Source organism: Topomyia yanbarensis, chromosome 3 (genome assembly GCF_030247195.1).
Source record: "Topomyia yanbarensis strain Yona2022 chromosome 3, ASM3024719v1, whole genome shotgun sequence".
Taxonomy (NCBI): Eukaryota; Metazoa; Arthropoda; class Insecta; order Diptera; family Culicidae; genus Topomyia; species Topomyia yanbarensis.
The window spans coordinates 281,793,544-281,814,508 of record NC_080672.1 but is presented as its reverse complement, the minus strand read 5'-3'; the positions used below and the strand labels follow the sequence as shown (position 1 = coordinate 281,814,508).

The following is a 20,965-nucleotide window of genomic DNA, read 5'->3' as shown; positions in this document are numbered from 1 at the left end:
TCTAATATATTTAAAGCGCTCATTTGAACCATGCCTGTATGTAAAAGCTAATGGAAGTTAATGTGCGTTATTCATACCTTAATACAAATGAGACTGATTTTAAACAAGAGAGTTTTTGTCCATGTGCAATTTATCGGTTGTACGTCGAGAAATTAACCCAAACTGATTTTCCGCATGTCAAGCATTTTGCTTCTTTTATTTGGGTAAAGAGTTCTTCATTTATGTACAGTGCAATAAAATGTTGATCGAGTTTGATCAGAGTCCAGAGTAAATCTTCAACATTAAAAAAGTTCAAACATTTACGCTCTCATCCTTCGAGGCCATCACCACCAAAAAGTTATTTCATTGAAATGATAGTTCAGCATGATAATGTATGCCTAAGGTCCATTACGCCAATCGTCCATTATGCCTAACGTTCATTATGCTAAACGTATATTCGGCCTAACGTCCATTATACCTAATGTGGTATATCCTTAAACTAGTGTAATCAATGCTTCCATTGATTTCGTACCGTTATCTGGAAAAATGTTTACGTCTGAAAACCAATGAAATATAATCAATTTAAAAGAAAATGTAGGCGTTCACCTTTTTGCACTTACGGAAACATTTCTATATCCACAAACGAAGCACTCAATTCATGAGAATTGTAAGTAGGGGTTTATCCACTACTCGGGTTCTTGTTTGCCCGGCGGACCCTTCTTTTCAGGGCGGCCTAGGTGCTTCTACCAAGACTTTCGGATTTTCGTTTCACAACAAAAAGTAAACAAAAAATAAAATTTAACTTTACCGTTTATTTTCACCAACTCTCCTTCACTGCTGCTGGGCGGAACGGTAGGCGGTCTCGTCCGACCGGCCGGGACAGCAACGGCCGAGTTCTCCTTGTTTACGTTGGCTGCTCCGGCAGCGGTCCTTAACAATTAGCTAGGGAGGTGAGCTTTGCTCCTTTGTCGGAACCTCCCTAGCGACGGTGGTGACGAATCACCGGATTCTTTGCTCCCCGCAAAGAATCCCGAAAGACACTGCAGTGTCCTTCCCAGGGGGAGCCGCTGTCCACCCTGCTTCGCCCTCCTTGGCTATTAGCTGGGAAGGAGAGCAAGGCTCTTTCGGCTTATCTTTCCCAGCGAGGGCGATTTGGTGCGTCTGGCTCCTTTGCGGTTAGCCGGGGAAGCGAAAGCTCCTTGGTAATTAGCTTTCGCCGACGGCGATCCAGCACCACACTTTCGACTGTGCCCGAACCACGAGCCGGCACTTTTCGACAGGTGTTTTATCTGTCGCACGCGCGCAGTTCACCTTACTGGTTCAACGTGGCGGGAAACGGTCCCGAAAATTGGTCATTTGAATAAATTTGGAACGTCTGTTCCTGGCTGTGGTCCGTCACTTTCTGCTTTTTTCACGATGGCCGCCTTCCTCACTCGACCCAAAACAAACACCAAAAAACGCACCGCCGCATAGCTGTCATCCATGAGCAACATAACCAGCGCACTCGTATTTTCGCAAAAGGAAGCGGTAGCCTAGCTAAACAAAATTTTCTACACCTATCTGTACGTACAAAACCGTTCACAAACGCGAAACTATACAAAAATTTACAACCTAAACGTGAACGGTATCGAACAGCGGTGAGCATAACATTACGTAAACAATACACTCTACGGAGTGTATACGCAAAAAAGGTATATTTCCACCCAGTGCTAAATTGTTACCCTGACGGGTTACAGAATGCACATAATAACTGAACTGAAATGAAACTGAACTTAAACTCACCGTTTACAGTTACCGGGAGCAAACCGGAGAAAACTCTTTCAAAAACATAAAATAATCAACAGCATTAGTAAAACTATTAAAAGTTATATTTCAAAGATGCAAGCGATAAGAAACATAAGCTAAAAGCCGTTTTACTAAATAATATTTCTTTCTTTCTTTACTTTCAGGTAACGCAAAATATCTTCATTCGTCTTAAAATTACGTCCTAACAAAGTAAGAATTTTATAAATTTGGATTTTATTTTCATCGATGCAACTTCCGGTGTAAAACTTTTCACACGATTTGAATTTTCTGTCGAATGTGTATGGAGCTATACGAAGTTTTTGTTTTTTTTCTTCTCTATTTTAAATTTATTTTGTAGCACTTTGAAGCCAAAAATCCGATCTTCTTAAAAAAATCCGGAAACATGTTTAATTTCGACCAGCAGCCTCGTTCTTGCGATTTGACATCGTTAGTTTCTATTGTTCTACGGCAAGTCGTTCTACGCCGACAAACCGCATACAACTGATGAGCTAGAAGAAATATTGGAATGACTTATTCAAAAAAATTTCACTATTGGCTCTCGAAAAAATGACCAAAACTGGACCTTCCGAATGAGATTTGTTAAATATAGTTACGGTTGAAATTTGTTTTCGTGGTATAAATTTAATTTAAATAAAAATCAAAAACACCCTTTAGTTGAAATTATTGTACCAAATTTTAAGCGAGCATAGGCGTTGTTTCACCGGTATAGTGTTTCTGTGAAAACGAAACGCCATTAGTTAGCGATGCGGCAGTTTGCTATATATTCTGCTCAACTCCGCTATAAATTCAAACCATGTTGACAAATTTGCTGCTTGTGAACACTCTTCCTATATGCAGCTACCTTTGTCCTCAGCTAGCTGAAGACCGCCCCACCCACCGGGCAGTTGACCTTAGCCATCGCTGACCAGCACCCAGACCGAGGACCGGAAGCGAAAATAATGTCCTGTCCAGTTATGCTAAATTATTTTCTCTGACATGGTAATGCTCCATAATTTAATACAAAAGATTTTACAGTTTTCCCTTTGGCTTCAGTCTGCTGTCATGGCTGACTGTCTATTTCGGCCTTTGTAGTCGTTGTTGACTCACTTTCGATTCTCCCGTACCGGGAATGAAAATCCACCGCGTTGCATCGTGAGCAAATGAGGTGTAGCTGTAGCCTCAGTAGCAACATCTGCAGCATTGGTGAATCCAAAAAGTTCCGGGACCACCCCAAGTACTGGGCCAACAAACCGGGTGCGACGAGGAAACTGGGAAAAGGATTTTGTGCCTGCGACTTTTACGTGCCGTTCATGAGAATGTGGGGCCCTGCGGATCTTTTGGCCTTCCCATTGTGTCTGTGTGTATGGAAACCGTCGCTACCGCTGGCAAACTACGGGCTGGTGGGAAAGTGGCTGAGGTAGAAAAATCTCTGTACGCCTTAAGTGCACTAAGTAATCGCCAGTGTGTCGCTTTTCAATGGGAAAACTGTTCTCAGTGTGGTTATAACTGAATCTGACATCGGCGTCTTGTTGTAGACTCACAAAAGAGAATTTCGCCGTCCATTCTTGTGCAGCTGGACAAAGTTGATGGGGCGTGTGGTCGCCATAGCAGACAAGGGTACGCTTGTCAGACCAATGCAGTGGGGATACTAGCTGGAGTTGAATCTTTCAGAACAATGGACTGCTGCAGGGGCACGCAGCAGGGCAGACACGTGCCCATTTTGAGGTAGTTGACTGCAAAGTACTCGAGCACTAAAAGAGTCGAGGAAAAATGGGAACAGCTGTTACCAACAGAAGTAACTTGATTTGTTTCTGGAAAAGCGACCAGGAGAATGATGCGTGCACAGATGGTTGTTCGTAATTCTCGAATAATTCAGTTTATATGGTAGACACCATACTTTCTAACCGTTATCTTTTCACATACCGAGTGGAGCTTGAGTTCGGCCATCCTAAAATTCTTGCCTATTAATTACTGTCTGGAAACCTATATTCGCTGTTCTATGATTCATGAATATAATTGTCCGTTGACCGCTCCATTAGTCTACCAAAGCTACGCCCCCATGTCCCAAATCCAATCTACTCAGAAAGACACACAGACAATTTAGCAGCATCTGTTTCAATGAGGTCCAAAATTATGACCGTCGAAAAGTGAAGTCAAATTAATTTAGGCTCCTTTAATTACCTCGATAGGACAGTCAATGGGCAATTAATTTTTCCGGCGAGAATTTATCATCCCGGTTTCATTCAGAGTCCTACCGCAGCCAGTGCCAAAAGATGGCCATGATGAGTCTCTGTATGTGGTAGACGTCTAAAAATGGGATTGGCTGACTAGAGCGCAATTTATTGTCTGCGTTGACAGAATATGTCTACTCGGCAACAAAAAAAACAAACTATCGGCACAATAGTGTAATTTTCTAGCTTGGCAGAGCGAACAATTTGATATTTTTTCTCAATTGATCCATTTGCGATAGATTCCTGGCTGGCGGCTCGTCACAAAACCGTAGTTAGAATATACTTCAAACGCATAAATCTGCGTTCTACGTTCCACGGCGCCAGTGAAACCCATTAATAACCGATTCAGTTCATGTGCATACGTTTCATAAAAAAGGACGCAATACCATGCCTATTTACAACGGCACAAAAATGTGCATAGTGTTTATGATTCTGTGTTGCGACGCGTGCCCAATGTGAATTGGCTTTTTTTCATTTCGCGGAAGTACATTGGAATGGATAGCGGCGCTTTTGTTTTGAGAGAAAAAAATTACGCTGAAAAAATAGGCTGAAAAAAAAACAAATGGTACAATTGGCCTAATGGAAAACGGCTGCCTTTTGCAGGCAAGAGGTGTTTGATATTTTATAAAATGAAACAAAAATGTTGGAATTCAAAATCAATTAGCGATACACGCTCAAGTGAAATGATAATTGATTTATACATTATTCTGTTAATAAAACGTTGCCATGTTGGCTTTGTTTGTTTGGGAATATGAATGAATTATAACGTTTATATGTAAACTTACATATTTGAAATACTGTTAGCCTTTAGTATAGCTAAATGTTGTTTGGCTGGTGTTTAATGATTGCTGCCTTCACAAACAATAGGTAAACAAGTTAAATTGTGATCATGAGCAATTTTCTCGTTGCAATCCGACCATGAGCTGTGTTCTGGTGACTTATTAAATTTCCGCTGCAGTTGTTCCTTTAAAACTGTTTGACGTAGTTCAACCGTGCGGAGAAAGTTCTGCGCCTAAATCACACCGCGTGTATCCCGAGCCAGAACACAATCATACGACTCGCCTGTCTTGCTGTAATTAATTTTAACACCATCAAAAGAAATCTCTTAATCCCGCACTTGAAGCCGAAACGCTACGGAGACTTCTATTCCTGGGGATATAATTGCATTAAACACGCAAACAAGGCACAAAGCCAACGATGGCGGCACGCAGCAGCGACACAATCCTCGCTACACCGGAGATAGTCTTTCGTGGGCACTCAACTAGCACCGGTAGCATCGCAGAACAGAGAAAGATTCCCAATTTCCTCTCGTTTACGGTTTCCCGGTAGTCGTTTCTCTCGAGGATAATTTCCCTTTTGCAGGAGACAAGAGCCGCCTTCGCCTTTGGCAGGATCTGTTTTTCTTACTCTGTGTGCTATACATTGTTGTATGCCATTTAAATGATGGCATTGTACAGGCACTCTTGGTCATGCAGCCAAGCCAAGATAGGAACAAAGGAAAGAGTTAGGATTGCGTTGTTTTTGTAATTTGCTTCCGATAAATCGCAATAAATTTGCCTTTCATTTTCCAACTCGCCTTTCGTCTGTCATCTGTCTTTTGGTTTTCATCTTACGACGCCTTTCGCCTTTCATCTTACGACGCCTTTCGTCTTTTGTCTTTCGTTTTTCGTCTTTCGTCTTTCGTCTTTCGTCTTTCGTCTTTCGTCTTTCGTCTTTCGTCTTTCGTCTTTCGTCTTTCGTCTTTCGTCTTTCGTCTTTCGTCTTTCGTCTTTCGTCTTTCGTCTTTCGTCTTTCGTCTTTCGTCTTTCGTCTTTCGTCTTTCGTCTTTCGTCTTTCGTCTTTCGTCTTTCGTCTTTCGTCTTTCGTCTTTCGTCTTTCGTCTTTCGTCTTTCGTCTTTCGTCTTTCGTCTTTCGTCTTTCGTCTTTCGTCTTTCGTCTTTCGTCTTTCGTCTTTCGTCTTTCGTCTTTCGTCTTTCGTCTTTCGTCTTTCGTCTTTCGTCTTTCGTCTTTCGTCTTTCGTCTTTCGTCTTTCGTCTTTCGTCTTTCGTCTTTCGTCTTTCGTCTTTCGTCTTTCGTCTTTCGTCTTTCGTCTTTCGTCTTTCGTCTTTCGTCTTTCGTCTTTCGTCTTTCGTCTTTCGTCTTTCGTCTTTCGTCTTTCGTCTTTCGTCTTTCGTCTTTCGTCTTTCGTCTTTCGTCTTTCGTCTTTCGTCTTTCGTCTTTCGTCTTTCGTCTTTCGTCTTTCGTCTTTCGTCTTTCGTCTTTCGTCGTTCGTCTTTCGTCTTTCGTCTTTCGTCTTTCGTCTTTCGTCTTTCGTCTTTCGTCTTTCGTCTTTCGTCTTTCGTCTTTCGTCTTTCGTCTTTCGTCTTTCGTCTTTCGTCTTTCGTCTTTCGTCTTTCGTCTTTCGTCTTTCGTCTTTCGTCTTTCGTCTTTCGTCTTTCGTCTTTCGTCTTTCGTCTTTCGTCTTTCGTCTTTCGTCTTTCGTCTTTCGTCTTTCGTCTTTCGTCTTTCGTCTTTCGTCTTTCGTCTTTCGTCTTTCGTCTTTCGTCTTTCGTCTTTCGTCTTTCGTCGTTCGTCTTTCGTCTTTCGTCTTTCGTCTTTCGTCTTTCGTCTTTCATCTTTCATCTTTCGTCTTTCGTCTTTCGTCTTTCGTCTTTCGACTTTCGTCTTTCGTCTTTCGTCTTTCGTCTTTCAGCTTTCGTCTTTCGTTTTTCGTCTTTCGAGGAATTCCACGTAGATCCGTCCAAAAATAATTAAAATCCTTACCGACCATCTTAGATTCCTATGAAACTTTACACATTTCATGGGCTTTTTTCACAATCAGTAAGATTATTTTGACTCAAGAGCAATTTTTTAAAAGGGCGTAAGAATTTCTACGTGCATTAATTTCAAAATTTTCTGTTCGATTACTGTATTTTATACAGCAAAACTTTCTAAGAACGAGTTTCAGAGAATAAATATTTATGTACAAGAAAACAAAAATTCGCGTTAAAAATTTAAATTGTAAAAAAACACATTTTTTCTAATTTCTTATATTTTGTCAATAAAACCTCAAGAGAAAAGAAACATTTTGAATGTGATTGTATGATGGAGAACTTATCGGTAAAAAAGTTTTTCCTACAATAAATTTATACATGTTTTTAAATATCATACTAATTGACATACAAAACTATAATTTTATTACAGAATATAATTCTAAGTCTCGTTTTAATTCAAAATGTATTTAACAAAAATCTTACAAAATGCGATAGTTTTCGAGATATTTGGATTTTTTTCCAAAAAAACAATTGTGATTATGCCCTTTTTAAAAGTTATTCGCGTTACCCAATTATAAATGTCAAAAACCAAAAATTTATCATTTTAAAGGTTGAAAAGAAACTTTTTAAGTGTATTTGGATCATGGAGAAGCTTTCAATAAAAAAATTCCTAACAACAACTTTTGACATATTTTTATAATTCATAATATTTGCTGTCAAAAATGCAATTTTATTTTTTAATATGATTCTAAACACTATTAAATCAAAATGCTAATAACAAAAATTTTCTAAAATGTGTTTTTCGTCTTTCGTCTTTCATCTTTCATATTTTACTAATCCACCTTCCATATTAGATAATAGAGTTTAATTTGATTACATTTCACCTAAATGCATCCCACAACATACTTCGTCTTACCACTTCGGACCAATTTTCCCGGAGATGGTTTACTGTAATATCCCCTCCGTTCTACTTCTGTCATTTTATCTCTTGATGAGGTGTAAAATTGTAACCCACTCATTGTTTCATGCCAACAGAGCAGTGGTACGGTTGCGACACTGGAAAGAATAACGATAAATATCTTCGTTGGAGCATAAAGGTGCACGCTGCATATCGTGTATTGTGTGAAATGTGACACGTGGCGAATTTGTGAGACAAAAAACTGCGAGTGCAGCGTTATACACTTATGCATCTTTTGTCGCATCAAGACCAGTTCACACCAGCCGTCGTTAAACCGGAATGCACGGTTAGTGATAGCGTATTCCAGGCACTGGAGCCCGTTAACGTGGACGTTTCGGAATTGTTTAAAACGACCTTTAATGCTATGAGCGCCTCACTTCGATACCGTGGGCGTAGGTGGGTTGACTGTGGATGAAAAAAAGAATGAATGAAAAAAGCAAAAGAGGTTTTCGTACCTACTTTGTCTGGCATTCTTTTCAGGACAACGGATTTCTCCAACGGGAGCGTGTAATCCAAAGAGGATGATAGCGGTTGCGATGATTGCTGGCAGCTTAGCGAAACGAAGCACCTGCCGAGAAATCTAACGCTCGATAAGAGAATGGTATAGGTATGAACACCACCTTTCACCATTCATTGTACGATTTAATGCATAGCAACTCAAACCAGACGACGCAAATATATCGTATCTAATGTGACAACTGGTGAGGAATTATGCATTGAACAAGAACCGATCCTTTGCGTTTGCCGTGCGCTGAAATGTTCCTTCGAACGGGGTTTTGCCGATAATGCATCACCATTATGGGGTTAAGTTGAGACGCGTGTAAAGAAAATATATAAATAGAACTCCTGTCATTATTGCTGTTCGTTCTGTAATTCAGCGCAATAATTAATAACGATTCTTTTATCGCAATAGCTTTACCTGGTGTGGCATTGACTACACTCGCATGAAATGGGGTGTCGTAAGTCTGTTTCTTTCCCGCACTACACGGGTCTGGCAGCAATCGAAAAAAGAAAACGCTTATAAGCGTCACAATTCGTGAATAATGATTCTGGATCAGAAGAATTTTGATGATGGGAGAGTGTGCGGTTAGTGGAGGTGAATTCGGATATTGAGGATTGGGTATTGCATTGTTTGTGCTAAAGTTCGAATGAACAAAAGTAAAGAAGATCTATTGGTAAAAACTACTGATAGTACAATAATGTCTGTACGAGAAAATCGAAGACCAGTATAAATAAATAAATAAAGGCCGATTTGTATTTGCTGCTCACACTCTTAGAAAAAAAAATTAAAATTATGATTGCTTCAAACAACCTAGTGATGTATTTTTCTGTAGGATAATATGATTCTACATGTGCAAATATGCAAAATTAAATATTGTGACTCTTTTCATGTAAAATTTAGACTGATTGACCCAGGAAAAGGCGAACTACTCAATTACTCATTTTTACATGGCATTTAAAGTGAATTTATGTGAATTGGGATGCTCGATTTATGTACTTCTTGCAAGGCGTAAAGTTACAAGATTTTTTTAGCTATGCATACTATCGTATTTTATTTATTTAAAGTATTCGAGAAGACAATGAATATCTTACAACAGCCATCGATACCGACCACATGGGATCTGCAACAGCTTATCGAAGAATGGGATTTGAAGCCTACATTACTGAACATAAATCGACCTTATCTAAAGATGATGTAGGGACTATAACATATATCACTTTTTCGTCGCACCTGGGATTGATCAATGATGTATTTTTGATCAGATAGTGTCGGCTGGAACTCGTTAGACATAAGTCTTTTCGTTGACTCATGCGTTATACTGTCGAAACAGAGAGTCACGTCTAACACCGTTTCTCTTCCAGGTCATACAAATGTTTGGCGATTTCTTGCATTGTGCAGAATCATGTAAATGTTCGAACATTTCAGAACTACTCAAATTAATATCCAACCCTTGTAATAATTGGTGGAGCCATTACATCAGAATATTTAGACTTCGATTTATGCAACTACATGAATTGTGTAAAATTCTTCAAATTGGCCAATTCGAAATCAAAATGCTTCCTTCCCAATGCACGAGCCTACCATTTATCGAAGCTGGTCTCGATCGAAACGTTCAACTAAATGGCAAAACATGCCAAATTTTCCACCATGACCTGCTCTCTCTAGGCTGGATGCAAAACAATTTCGCCGCTATGATTACCACAACAACGGCACGTTGCCCCAGCTTCCATACCATAAACTGCCGCGGTAAAGTTCATCCGTTCGAACGACTGCCGGTCATGGTCACATTAGATACGTACAGCAAAAAGTAGAACTCACAACAACACACAAACTGGTTGGCAACTTCCAGTACAGCAGTACCATCCGGGAATGCAATGCATCATTGGCTCTGTATTTTTTTGCCGTTGTGCGAGCTCGTGTCGGTCTTCCATATATATATATTGGAACGCACTCCATGTTGACTCATAAATCACGGCACAAGAGCTCGGACCTGGTACCAGCATACCGCCACCGCACGCAGTAAAGAATGCCATCTCACCAATTTTTCTTCGCCCCTCCTCTGCTGCCAATCAAGTCAACATTGTGGCATCCACCCACCGTCGTGCGAGGCAGCATTCGATTGAAACAGATTCAATTTCGAGTGTTTTTCCCAGTGCCAATGCAAACAGATTGCCGGTGGGAACGTGCGATCTGACTGAGTACAGCTCTCTGTCTCTCTATGATGTTTATGTAGTTGCACAATGTTTCAATTTCGTGATCTGACTCGCGATTTTTCGCCAAATCGATCAGATTGGAATCCAAGCAGAATTGTTCAAAATGGTGACATTTTTTGTGCACCTGAAAGCACCAACCGTCGATCGTTTCACCTTCCATTCGGGAGGAGAAAATTAATCTATGTGGTCACACGAATCAGCGTATACACTGGTACTCGGTGTATTACTTTCTGGAACATTCGTCGTTTTGGAGGTTATTCCTCGCGGACACGTTCGATTTCGCAATTTTTCATCCTCATCTGTGCAACCGTCGCTATAGGTGAGTGCATGGTTGCAGTTATTGAAGGACGTGCCGGTAACTGACTGTTGTGATTCACTGGAACGAGCTTCATTTGTTAGAATATTGAATTCAATATCCCTGTCAGTTACGATTCAGTATGCCGCAGTTCTGAATTAATCTGTAGCTATTTGTAATAGAACCGAATTACGAACTTCCTTCTTCTACGAAAGTCTGCTCGGTACGTTATGAGTTTCGCCAGTTCTTTCCATTTAGCTTTGCATCATGTAGCGAACCGCAAAATCACGTTCGGGTGTATCATCTGTTACGACCGCCCTAGAAGCGGCAAGTAACGAGTTCTCCAGGCGAAATGTTTCATTTACAATCATATATGTATCCGCAGGCTGTCTCGGCGGTACCCTGTTTCGAACCGCTTTCATATTAGTTTGGAATGCTGTACATACGTCTGAAGCTGAATGGCTTCCAGCAACGGTTCCACAGCCCGTTGCCATTCACGCGATACTGTACGGTGGCGTCAAAAACACGCGAGCTACACGTCTGGATTGACGAATGGGGGACAGATGGCGCACAGTTGACTTCATCGCCGTGTCCTATACCGCCCGCCAGAATGGCTGTCGTGCATGGTGGTTCATTATAACAACGCAAATTACGTTAACGGGTAGATTTATTTCGGCATTATTCATTTGGGTTTCTCTTTATTTTGATTATAAAATTAAATGAATTCTTTTTCTGTTGGTTTGTATCGAAAAGAAAGAGCTTTCCAGGCCCGGAAATCCAGAACCAGGACCACCATCGGGGCATGTGGATTTTATTGAATTAAGATTTATTCATTCTGTCGTCACTGATTGCCATTTGGTTTTTTTTTCAGGTTTGTAATGTGGTCGTATGTTTTCCGCCTACTCTATAGAAACTTGAGGGATAAACGCTGTGTTGAATATTTATGATTATTATTAGGCAGCAATGTGATTTTTTTTTATCTGGAGGCATGATTAATGCTTCGAAACGGAAAACTTAAAAAAAATCTTTTATCACCGTTAGTGGTCCCGGCTTTTGAAAAGTTTTCCTTCTTCTACTAGATCCTTAGAGCTAAACCTAAAACTTTCATATCCCAACAGTTTTCAGCTTCCCGGGACTTTGAACTATCAATTGAAAAAGCTTTTTTGAATACACAATAATTTATTCATGCAATTTTCCTTCAAAAGGAATTGTCTGGTGTACCAACAAACCATTGAAATTCTTATTCTTTTGGATTATTTTTAGAAATCATTTAATTTCGTCTTCTTTTTAGTTTTTTTGTTTGGTTCAATTACCGAGATTGTGGTATTAATGATTACGTTTGATAGCATATATTGAACAAAGTTGATTAAGTTGCTATAAAAAAATTTGAATTAGTTCTCAAGCATTGCCGTATTTCATCATTGTTAGTTAAATCGAGTTTTTATTTCTAATGAGCAACATTTTCCCTGCAATAGTAAAACTAGTTATTGCAAACTTTCTAGCTTATTGAAGATTTGACGCGAAGACTTCTACTTCACAAGAGCTTACAAGTAATTTGAAGAAATCAATAAAATTTGCACAGCTTAAGTGCAATAAATTTGAAATCATTTGAATCGATTTTGGAAGCAGTTCGAGGTCAAGGTGAATCTTCATATATCACGAAGTGGATACGCACATTACTTCTCAATTGACATCTGTTCTCAACGTTAAAACTACTAGAGTTAAGAACCTGAGTGTCTGCGTATGTCCTCAAAGCGTTGTGCTGTCACCATTTCTATGGAACCTTATGACTGGAAAGTGGCTTCCTAGAAATGTCTAACGCATTCAACCATTGTTCGTATCAAATACCCAGTCGCTATGAATAGCATAGGTTTACGAAAAAAAAATGATTTATTCCCTGATTATGTTTTCCAGATGAATTTTGGACCACTCAAACAACCTCGAAAAGTGTTATTAAATGTTTTCCAACAGAAAGAAAATTTTCTATTTTCTATTTGATTCTCGGAGTTGCTCAGAAGTTGTTCAGAAGTTTTTGTTTTTCATTATTTTTCTTATAAATCCATTTGAGATTCACCCAATACATTAAATAGAATTTTTTTTTAAATTGAGAATGTAATTTTAGGTGAAAATCTAGGTCAGAATTCACATACTAAAAAAACTGATATCATAAAATGAAGTTAACAAAGTTTTAAAGTAAATAAAAAAAATTTAAGCTTAAAAACCTATAGTGAAAAAAAATCAGTGGGCCATAATCCATTACCAAATCCTGACGAGATAGAAAGAGAAAAAATATATTTCGTAAATATTTTCACCTTTCGAGCCTAGGAACAGATCAGTTGTGTTTTAAAAATCAGCGAAAATAAAAGCATTTCTTTCCATCAAAATAGAAATTCATAATGTAGTTTGCGTTGCGTGTAATGTATTTTACTTTGCGTGTAAGACGTCAAAACCCTACAAAAAAATTGCCCTGCATTCAGCAAAACGTCGAACAAAGTGGATCAGCGTAGGACGTTTGTTAAACAAACTTTTCTGTGAGGGAGTGCAAAGTTAGAAATTAAATGCATTTTTTTAAATTTGATGCAAATTTGTTTTACATTCTTAGAGTGATCTGCCCCTAGTTTCGAGCTCAGTTCATAGTACTTTTTTATTGATCTTATTTATGTTTTGTTTTTTGTTCAGTTGTAAAACTTTTCATTGAAACATTCTTAAGTTTTTGATGTTCAGGCATAAATTTATTTATTTATTTATTTATTTATCGCACGCATCAACAGGCCGCACTCGGCCCCAATGATGGAAACTTAAACTAATTACATCTAAAAAACTGCAGGAATCGCTTTCTTAAAGATATCCGAGACAAATGAAAGTCGAACAGGTGCGACACACGATTGAAGAGGCGTTGTAGTCCCGTGATAGCGGCATTAGCTGTTTGAATAGTTCGTCGAAACGGCACTCTCAGAAGAACGTTTCCGCGTAACGTTCTGGATCTTGCTTGGATGTTGACTCGCTCTAGTAAATCTGGGGAATCGATGCGTCCTGACAGAAGGTCAGAGATGAATAAGGCTCTTGCAGTTTCTCTACGACGCTGAAGGGTATCGAGCTGGATGAGTTGACACCGACTCTCGTAGCTTGGTAGATGAACAGGATCGCGCCAAGGCAGGCGTCGAAGAGCATACCGTATAAATTTTCGTTGAACGCCTTCAATTCGATCGCTGCTGTTCATGTAATTCGGGTTCCAGACCGCCGAACAATACTCCAGCGTAGAGCGCACTAAAGAGCAGTATAGGCTTTTGAGACAGTAAATGTCTGTAAAGGATTTAGCCGTACGGAAAATGAAGCCCAGGCTTCGCGATGCTTTACCAACAACATACGAAATGTGATTCTTAAATGTAAGTTTCGAATCTAACAGCACTCCAAGATCTTTAACTCAGCTCACCCGGGAAACAAGAGCTCCAGACAAGTTATATTCAAACTCAATGGGATCTTTTTTTCTGGAGAACGATATCACAGAACATTTCGCCGGATGCAGAATCATTCGGTTGTTTTCACACCATCTGCTGAAAGTGTCAAATTGCTGCTGCAAATAAAGTGCGTCCGTTCGGCTCTTAATTCTGTTGAAAATTTTTAGATCATCTGCATACGACAACCGTGGCCAGCTGATAGTTTACATCGTTGAAATAGAGAGTGAATATCAATGATCCGAGATGATTTCCTTGCGGAATTCCAGACGTTGCGGAGAATAGTTTGGAGTATGCATCACCTATGTTCACACTGAGTTGACGGCCAACGAGGTAGGATTGGAACCATCGCAGGAGTGATCCACTGAAGCCCAGCTTTTCCAATTTAGCGATTGCGATATCGTGATTGATTTTGTCGAAAGCTGCAGATAAGTCAGTATATATAACATCAGTTTGTTGATTCGCATCGAACCCTTCGGACACAAAAGAGGTTAGAGATAGTAGATTCGTCGACGTAGATCGATTCGGCATGAATCCGTGTTGGTCTTTAGAAATATATTCCTTACAGTGAAAAAAACACTGACTCCACCACGACTAACTCAAAGAGCTTGGAAATGGCACAGAGCGCAGAAATTCCTCTATAATTGTCAATGTTCGTCTTATCAGCTTTTTGTGGACAGGAAAGATGAAAGCTGCTTTCCACAATTGAAGAAAAATCGCGGTTGTCAGTGACATTTTGAATAGTTGACAGAGTGGTTCCACCAAACCAGATATACACTTTTTCAAAAACACAGCAGGGACACCATCTGGCCCGGGAATTAATTGATAAAAACAAGCTTTATAGCAGGCGGCCTATTAAAATTGAAATAACTCGTATGTTGAGATCCACTCTAATTTTTTAACAAAATTTTCCCAAAATAATTCTAAAAATTTAGAAAAAAAAATCCAAGTTAGAAGCATTTGAAACTCTACGAATGTAGAATCGTTATGAGCCTTCTTTTCCGGTATAGTTCTCTTTGTGATCGGTTCTGTAAATTTTTGACTGTAATTTGCTTGCAATGAAATGCAAAAATTTTGAAAAAAGTTAATGTTTTCATAAATTGTCACGCGATGGAAAAATAGAGAATTAATTCTGCACAAAAGAAATGAAAACCCGAGTATGATGATCACAATGGCCAAACCTTTATAGGTGCAGTACAAACAGATTTCATGTAATGTTTGTCTGCTATCCTGAAGGTGCCATTGTGTTGTCGAAGCGGTGTCATCGTTTTCGTATAGGACTATCAAGCAATCGAGCTGGACCTTAAAGCAAAACATTATGACCAAAATCGCGGGTCTGAATGACGTATGGTCAGGATCTGAACAAATTCAATAAATGCATCTGAAAGGGTAATGAAAATTTGATTTTAAACAGCTTCCGGGACAGAAGCTTTATGTTGCCAAAGATCACAAATTTCCAAGAAGTATAAAAATGTTGTTGCAGACAAGTTTGCCGGAAGTGTATGATATCTGGCAGTAAATTTGCAGTTATGGCTGTAAGACTACGATTTTCACCACAACCTACAATATGAACCGAGTTATACATCTACGATAGTCTTAAAAACATCTAGTGATTAATTAGATCCCTACCAGGTTTTTGCCAGATTTGGCGAGTAGCTACTATAGTAAGAATGGGCAATAGCAGTACCGGGATAATGACGTCAACGTCCTTGAGAATAGGATGAACTCCCCAAATTGCCCGGAATTCCACCCAATCCAAATCAATACACTCTATAAATATACAAAATTGAAACATGGCTAAGGATGCTAATTCAATGACCAGACACTGGAAAAAGCAGCCAGAGATGTTGAGCAGCAGCTTGTGCAGAAATTAAATGCAGGTATCAAGCCCAAAGCTCAAATTTTCATTCGAAACGAATAAAAACCGCAAAAACCCACAATGCACAGTGGTTCCATTCCTTAAGAGATGGGGTCATAAATATGTGCAATGCAAATATCGCTACTAAACTATATTAATTTAGCAAATTTTGGGTCGCTGAATTCGAATTCAATATTAAAAAAATGATCCACCTAACAGTGTGATAGGGCCTTTCTTATTACACTTATCATTCATAATTATTTAACATTATTTTTAGCTCTAATATTTTTAGAGTATCAAATAGTACATTTTTTGATGTGCTTGCAAAAAAACATCATTTTAATTGAAAATTCTTGAAACTGCAGCTTTTGTGCTTGAACGCCAACATTTTGATATCGTTTCCAGTGAACATGATATCTCGTGAACCAAATCACAGACCAATCTTTAAAGTTGGAATGTTGTTCGTGATTATAATAGCAAGCTCACGACAAAATTTCAAATTAATTGTGAATGTTTCCCTAAAAATTTTAAAGAATGCAACGTGTTTTAGCCACCGTAAAAATTTTAATAATAATTTTAAAAAATAGCAACAGTTCATGACTTCAAATTTATTTTTGAATTGGAACTACGGATATGGTATAAATCGCAACGGGCTGTCTCAAAAAATCCGCATTCGAGAACATCGTTGTGGTACGAAGTAGAGTGAGCCGTACATCGAATATTCCATTCTGACATGTGTTTCAAAAAGTAGCGTCCAAAAAATTAATATAACTCAAGTTGTAATGATCCGATCGAAAAGAAATTTTGTGAAAATAGTAATTAAGCTATATAATTTCAAGATTTGAAGTATTTATAAATAATATAGTTTTAAAATGTGAAATGAATTTTTTCGTCTTGTACTAACTCGTCAAACATATACAACATCTTGGATTCTCCAGGGCGCAGACATGCACAGCTGAAACCTAGTTTAAAAGGAACTGAATAGTCTGAAGATAATTTTAAAGAAAAAATCGCGAGGGATATCGAGGGAAATAGTTAATTAACCCATTCATGCCCATGTTGTTTGTGGACAACAACGTTTTTAAACAGCTATAACTTTTGATTGAGGCAAGATTTTCTCACAAAAACAAGTAACGCTAATAAACGTGACTATTGCCTTTCATTTGAGTATTAATAGTTACAAGGATCGGCGCTAGAGCTGAAGTTATTGCAATTAGTCTGATTGGATTCCGATGAAGCAGTGCTGCCAGAGACAGTTTACGTTGATGACGGAAAATGAATTTTTCAAATATCTTTGTTATTTTGCGATATTATTGAAAACTGATAAAACTTATCAATTTAGACTATCTTTGGCTACGTTTTCCAGGCAAATGGACTGTTGTAAATATTTTAGGAGAAGTGCATTGAGCATTGGAAGGTAAAAATTGAGCAGCTTCTAGCACTGCGAGGAAAATACCTATCTTCATGAAAAAAGACTTTTCGTATTTCTTGACCCCACCGTTTTCAAGGAAAAATAGGTTTGAAACTCTACTTAATCTAGAAAAAAGTTGGGCATGAAAGGGTTAAAGCCAAATTCATTTTTAGTTAAATTCTTCGAATACATATACAAACATACTCATCATTCTGCACTCCATATCCACCTAAACCTGATAATTATTGTTCAATACATTAGTAACGTTGTCTAATAAAAATACTAATATTGATAACTACACATCGACAAAAAAATGTCTGACGAGCAATCAATTATCAATATTATTTAACTTATCGGTTTATAGCGAACCACCCTAAGAATTCATCTATATACTAAAAAATCAGTTCATTATTGTCAAAATCAAGTTTGAAACAATAAAACATATATCTATAACCATATAATCACGAGATAAAAAACACGCTCTTGCCGATATATTTTTTACATTATTGGACTATGGGGGGACCACTGAGCAATGTATCTTTAAACTACAATAAATACGCATCATTTTCTTCTAATAACGTTGTATGCTAAAGCATACTTCCAATTGAAAGCATCAAATTGGCTTTGCTTATCGCAGGGTACATAAAGCAATTGTTAAAAAAATCCAGTCAACTCATACGAAATCACAACCTTAAATATTCTTAACAATTTCCATCCATCAATAGTTTACGAGTTATGTGAGACTGAAAAATGATCAATTTTACTAACTTCAAAAAAATCATATTGCAAAAACCGTGTGAATTGTTTTGCGTCAAAGACAACGAGAAATTTTTTTCGAGGAATATGAAAATGTTTAATGTTAATTTTTAAACCTACTTAAAATGGGAGGATAATTAGATACAGAAATACTTTGACTACCTTTTTTGAGAAATCAGTTTCTACATTTAAGCAATAAATGAAACAACTTTTATTTGAAAAAGCAAAATAAAATAACTGTTTTACAATCGAACCTTTACCAGAAATCTACCTGATAATGAAGGTTTAACATAACTGAATGTTTTTAAGTCGTTAGCCCCCCCTAATGGAAAAGGCTGCGCACGCCACCACGTTGATAGGCGATTCGAAAACTTTTGAAGTTATTTCACGATAATTCGCGATGTTGCATTTGTCACCGATGTTTGAAATTTAAATTTCATTGAACGCGGAATCAAGTGTTCTTTAGAATTATCATTAGACCAAAGACATGTCTTTGTAAATTGTTGAGCCATTTGCACATTTTTAATGGAAAAATCGCTTAAAAACAATTTTCATATTGTTGTCCAAAATTGTACAATATTTCTTTAGAAATAACATCATATATAATATCGTCGGGAAGGTCCCACGTCGTAAGAAGCGACTGAAAACAGGAGTCCTCAAGTCAAGGTGTTTGTTCGTACCGAGGACTGAATTGTTAGTAGTAGTAAAATACGCCAGTTTCTCACGGAGTGTCGTTGGTCTTTCGGTTGATATGTTAAGCGAATCTCTGACACCGTTGACGTTTGTTTCTCCGCAAATCATGGGATTCAAATCATGTTCATATCCCTAATATCCATTTCGGGATGCACTATGAGCAAGTGTAAGCAAACGTGTTTGGTATCTTCTATAGTTGCAGTACAATTAGTGCAGGTGATGAAATATGTAATGTTCGGATCGAGTCTGGTTAGACTAGCACAAATAATCTTCAGCAGAAACGTCCAGTAACTATGAATCATCCCGCTTTGTGCAGTAAGGAAAAGCCTCAACAGGTTTGTTTCTAGAACCGTATTTCCATAAAAAAATCTTCTGTCTTGCAAAGCTACTTAACTCCGTCTTCATAGCATAGCATAGTGCATGTATATTTGCGAATCCTGTTTATTGTCGCATGTCTTATGTCCGACTTTAAAACTAGTGGTATTTGTGCTGTACAGTCAACGTGACTGCTGATAACATTAAAAAGAAATACATCTATAGTTCGGCATATTTTCGGCATACTGAATTATCATCTTCTGATGATTTCAAAAGGTTGGTATCATACTGTAGCAGAAATGGGTTTCTGGGAAAGACTTAAACAGTACAAATTTGCATATATTATAGAGAAAATCGCTCTGCATATATAGAGAAAATCGCTCAACATTTGCAGAATCTGGTTGAGAAGAGGTGTTAGGTGTAACTCTCTGCTCTGACAGTATTGCGCATAAGTTTTCAAACTCGCTCGTTCGAATGAGTTCGAACCGCCATTATTTGATCATAATTACTTCACATTTGATCATTTGAACGTCTCCCTAGATATCGTTACCTATCGTAGTCCCAAATCTACGAAATGGAACATCTCCGAAGAGGGCTTGGCGACTTGGTTTTACGGGTATGATGTGGTTATAAATAAAACAAAATCACATGTAGCAGCATACAAGATGCTTGTTCGCTTTGGGTTATGTATGCTTTGGAGGAACCTCTTGGGGGAATGCCGAAATTGTTAGACTCAAAAAGTCATGTGGATATTCATTTGACGAAGATGGAATACTTAATTGTTTTTTTTTATAACTCACACTTCCCAGGATGTATACTGCCATTACTGAAGACTGTCCTTGAGTAATGGCAGTCCTTGAGGTAAGTCTTGTGCATTTGCTCGTAGAGTTATGACAACCGAATCGATCTCGCATTTGTGCCTATCAAATGAAAGAACTGAATAATAAAAAAACCGAATCGATCAAATTGATGCTTGAAAGTTTTACATCGTAAAAGTCTATGCGAATTATGAATAAAGCAAAATATTCGCTTTTGGGCTGCATCCGAACATTACAACCATTTGCGTACCTTGCAAACTTGCTTTAAAACAAAACCTTTTCTGTCGGATGTGAGTTCGAAAATGTCAAATAATTTTTTACATTTTTCCAAGCACAATTGCATTATGCTAAGCAAGGCACTGATTGTACATTGCAAACACAAATATTATATGGCTTCTCTTAAACGTGTTGAGTATTATTCGTGTGATCTTAGTTATTCCGATTACGGAATTTCATACCATTTGATGCGTTACTGCCCTGCAGTAATGCAATTGCGTATCCGGATTTTTGGTTCTACATACATAAATGAATCTATGTATAAGGAGAAAAAATTCAATGATATTATATTGCTACTAGCTTATTGTGGTAAAGAGCTATAGGACTTATCAGTAGGGCTCGTTATTCATTCAGAATTGAAGAATCCAAGCTTGTTGTCGGCTGATTATGTAATAAAAGTTACTTAGAAAAAGGTAAGTAGGAATTCATACCAATCCGACCCATATTAAAACCTCAACACGAATTATCGAACTCTTCCATAGGTGTCGCTGAGTCAGTGATAGGTATAAGGCGTAGGATTCGTTCGAAGCAATCGATGCGACCTGTAAACCATAGTTGATTATGTAGTTGTTTAGCTAGTCTTACAGTACACGACCTCTTGAAAAGAAAAGATCTTATTTACTTTTTTTAAACTCTAGGTAGCCGGCTACCGAGAGAGTCCTATGTT

At 38.2% G+C, this 20,965-nt stretch overlaps 1 protein-coding gene across 1 annotated transcript in view; it reads right to left on the bottom strand.

Moving 5' to 3' along the window:
- Positions 1-3,390: 3,390 nt before the first annotated feature.
- Positions 3,391-20,965, bottom strand: part of LOC131687959 (uncharacterized) — a 39,865-nt gene continuing 22,290 nt past the window's right edge. Inside the window, exons 2-4 of the mRNA XM_058972064.1 lie at positions 8,166-8,274; positions 7,967-8,111; positions 3,391-3,515 (exon numbers count right to left, since the gene is read on the bottom strand). Of these exons, the coding sequence (XP_058828047.1) occupies positions 3,391-3,515; positions 7,967-8,111; positions 8,166-8,274 (379 nt within the window). The remainder of the gene's footprint in view (positions 3,516-7,966; positions 8,112-8,165; positions 8,275-20,965) is intronic.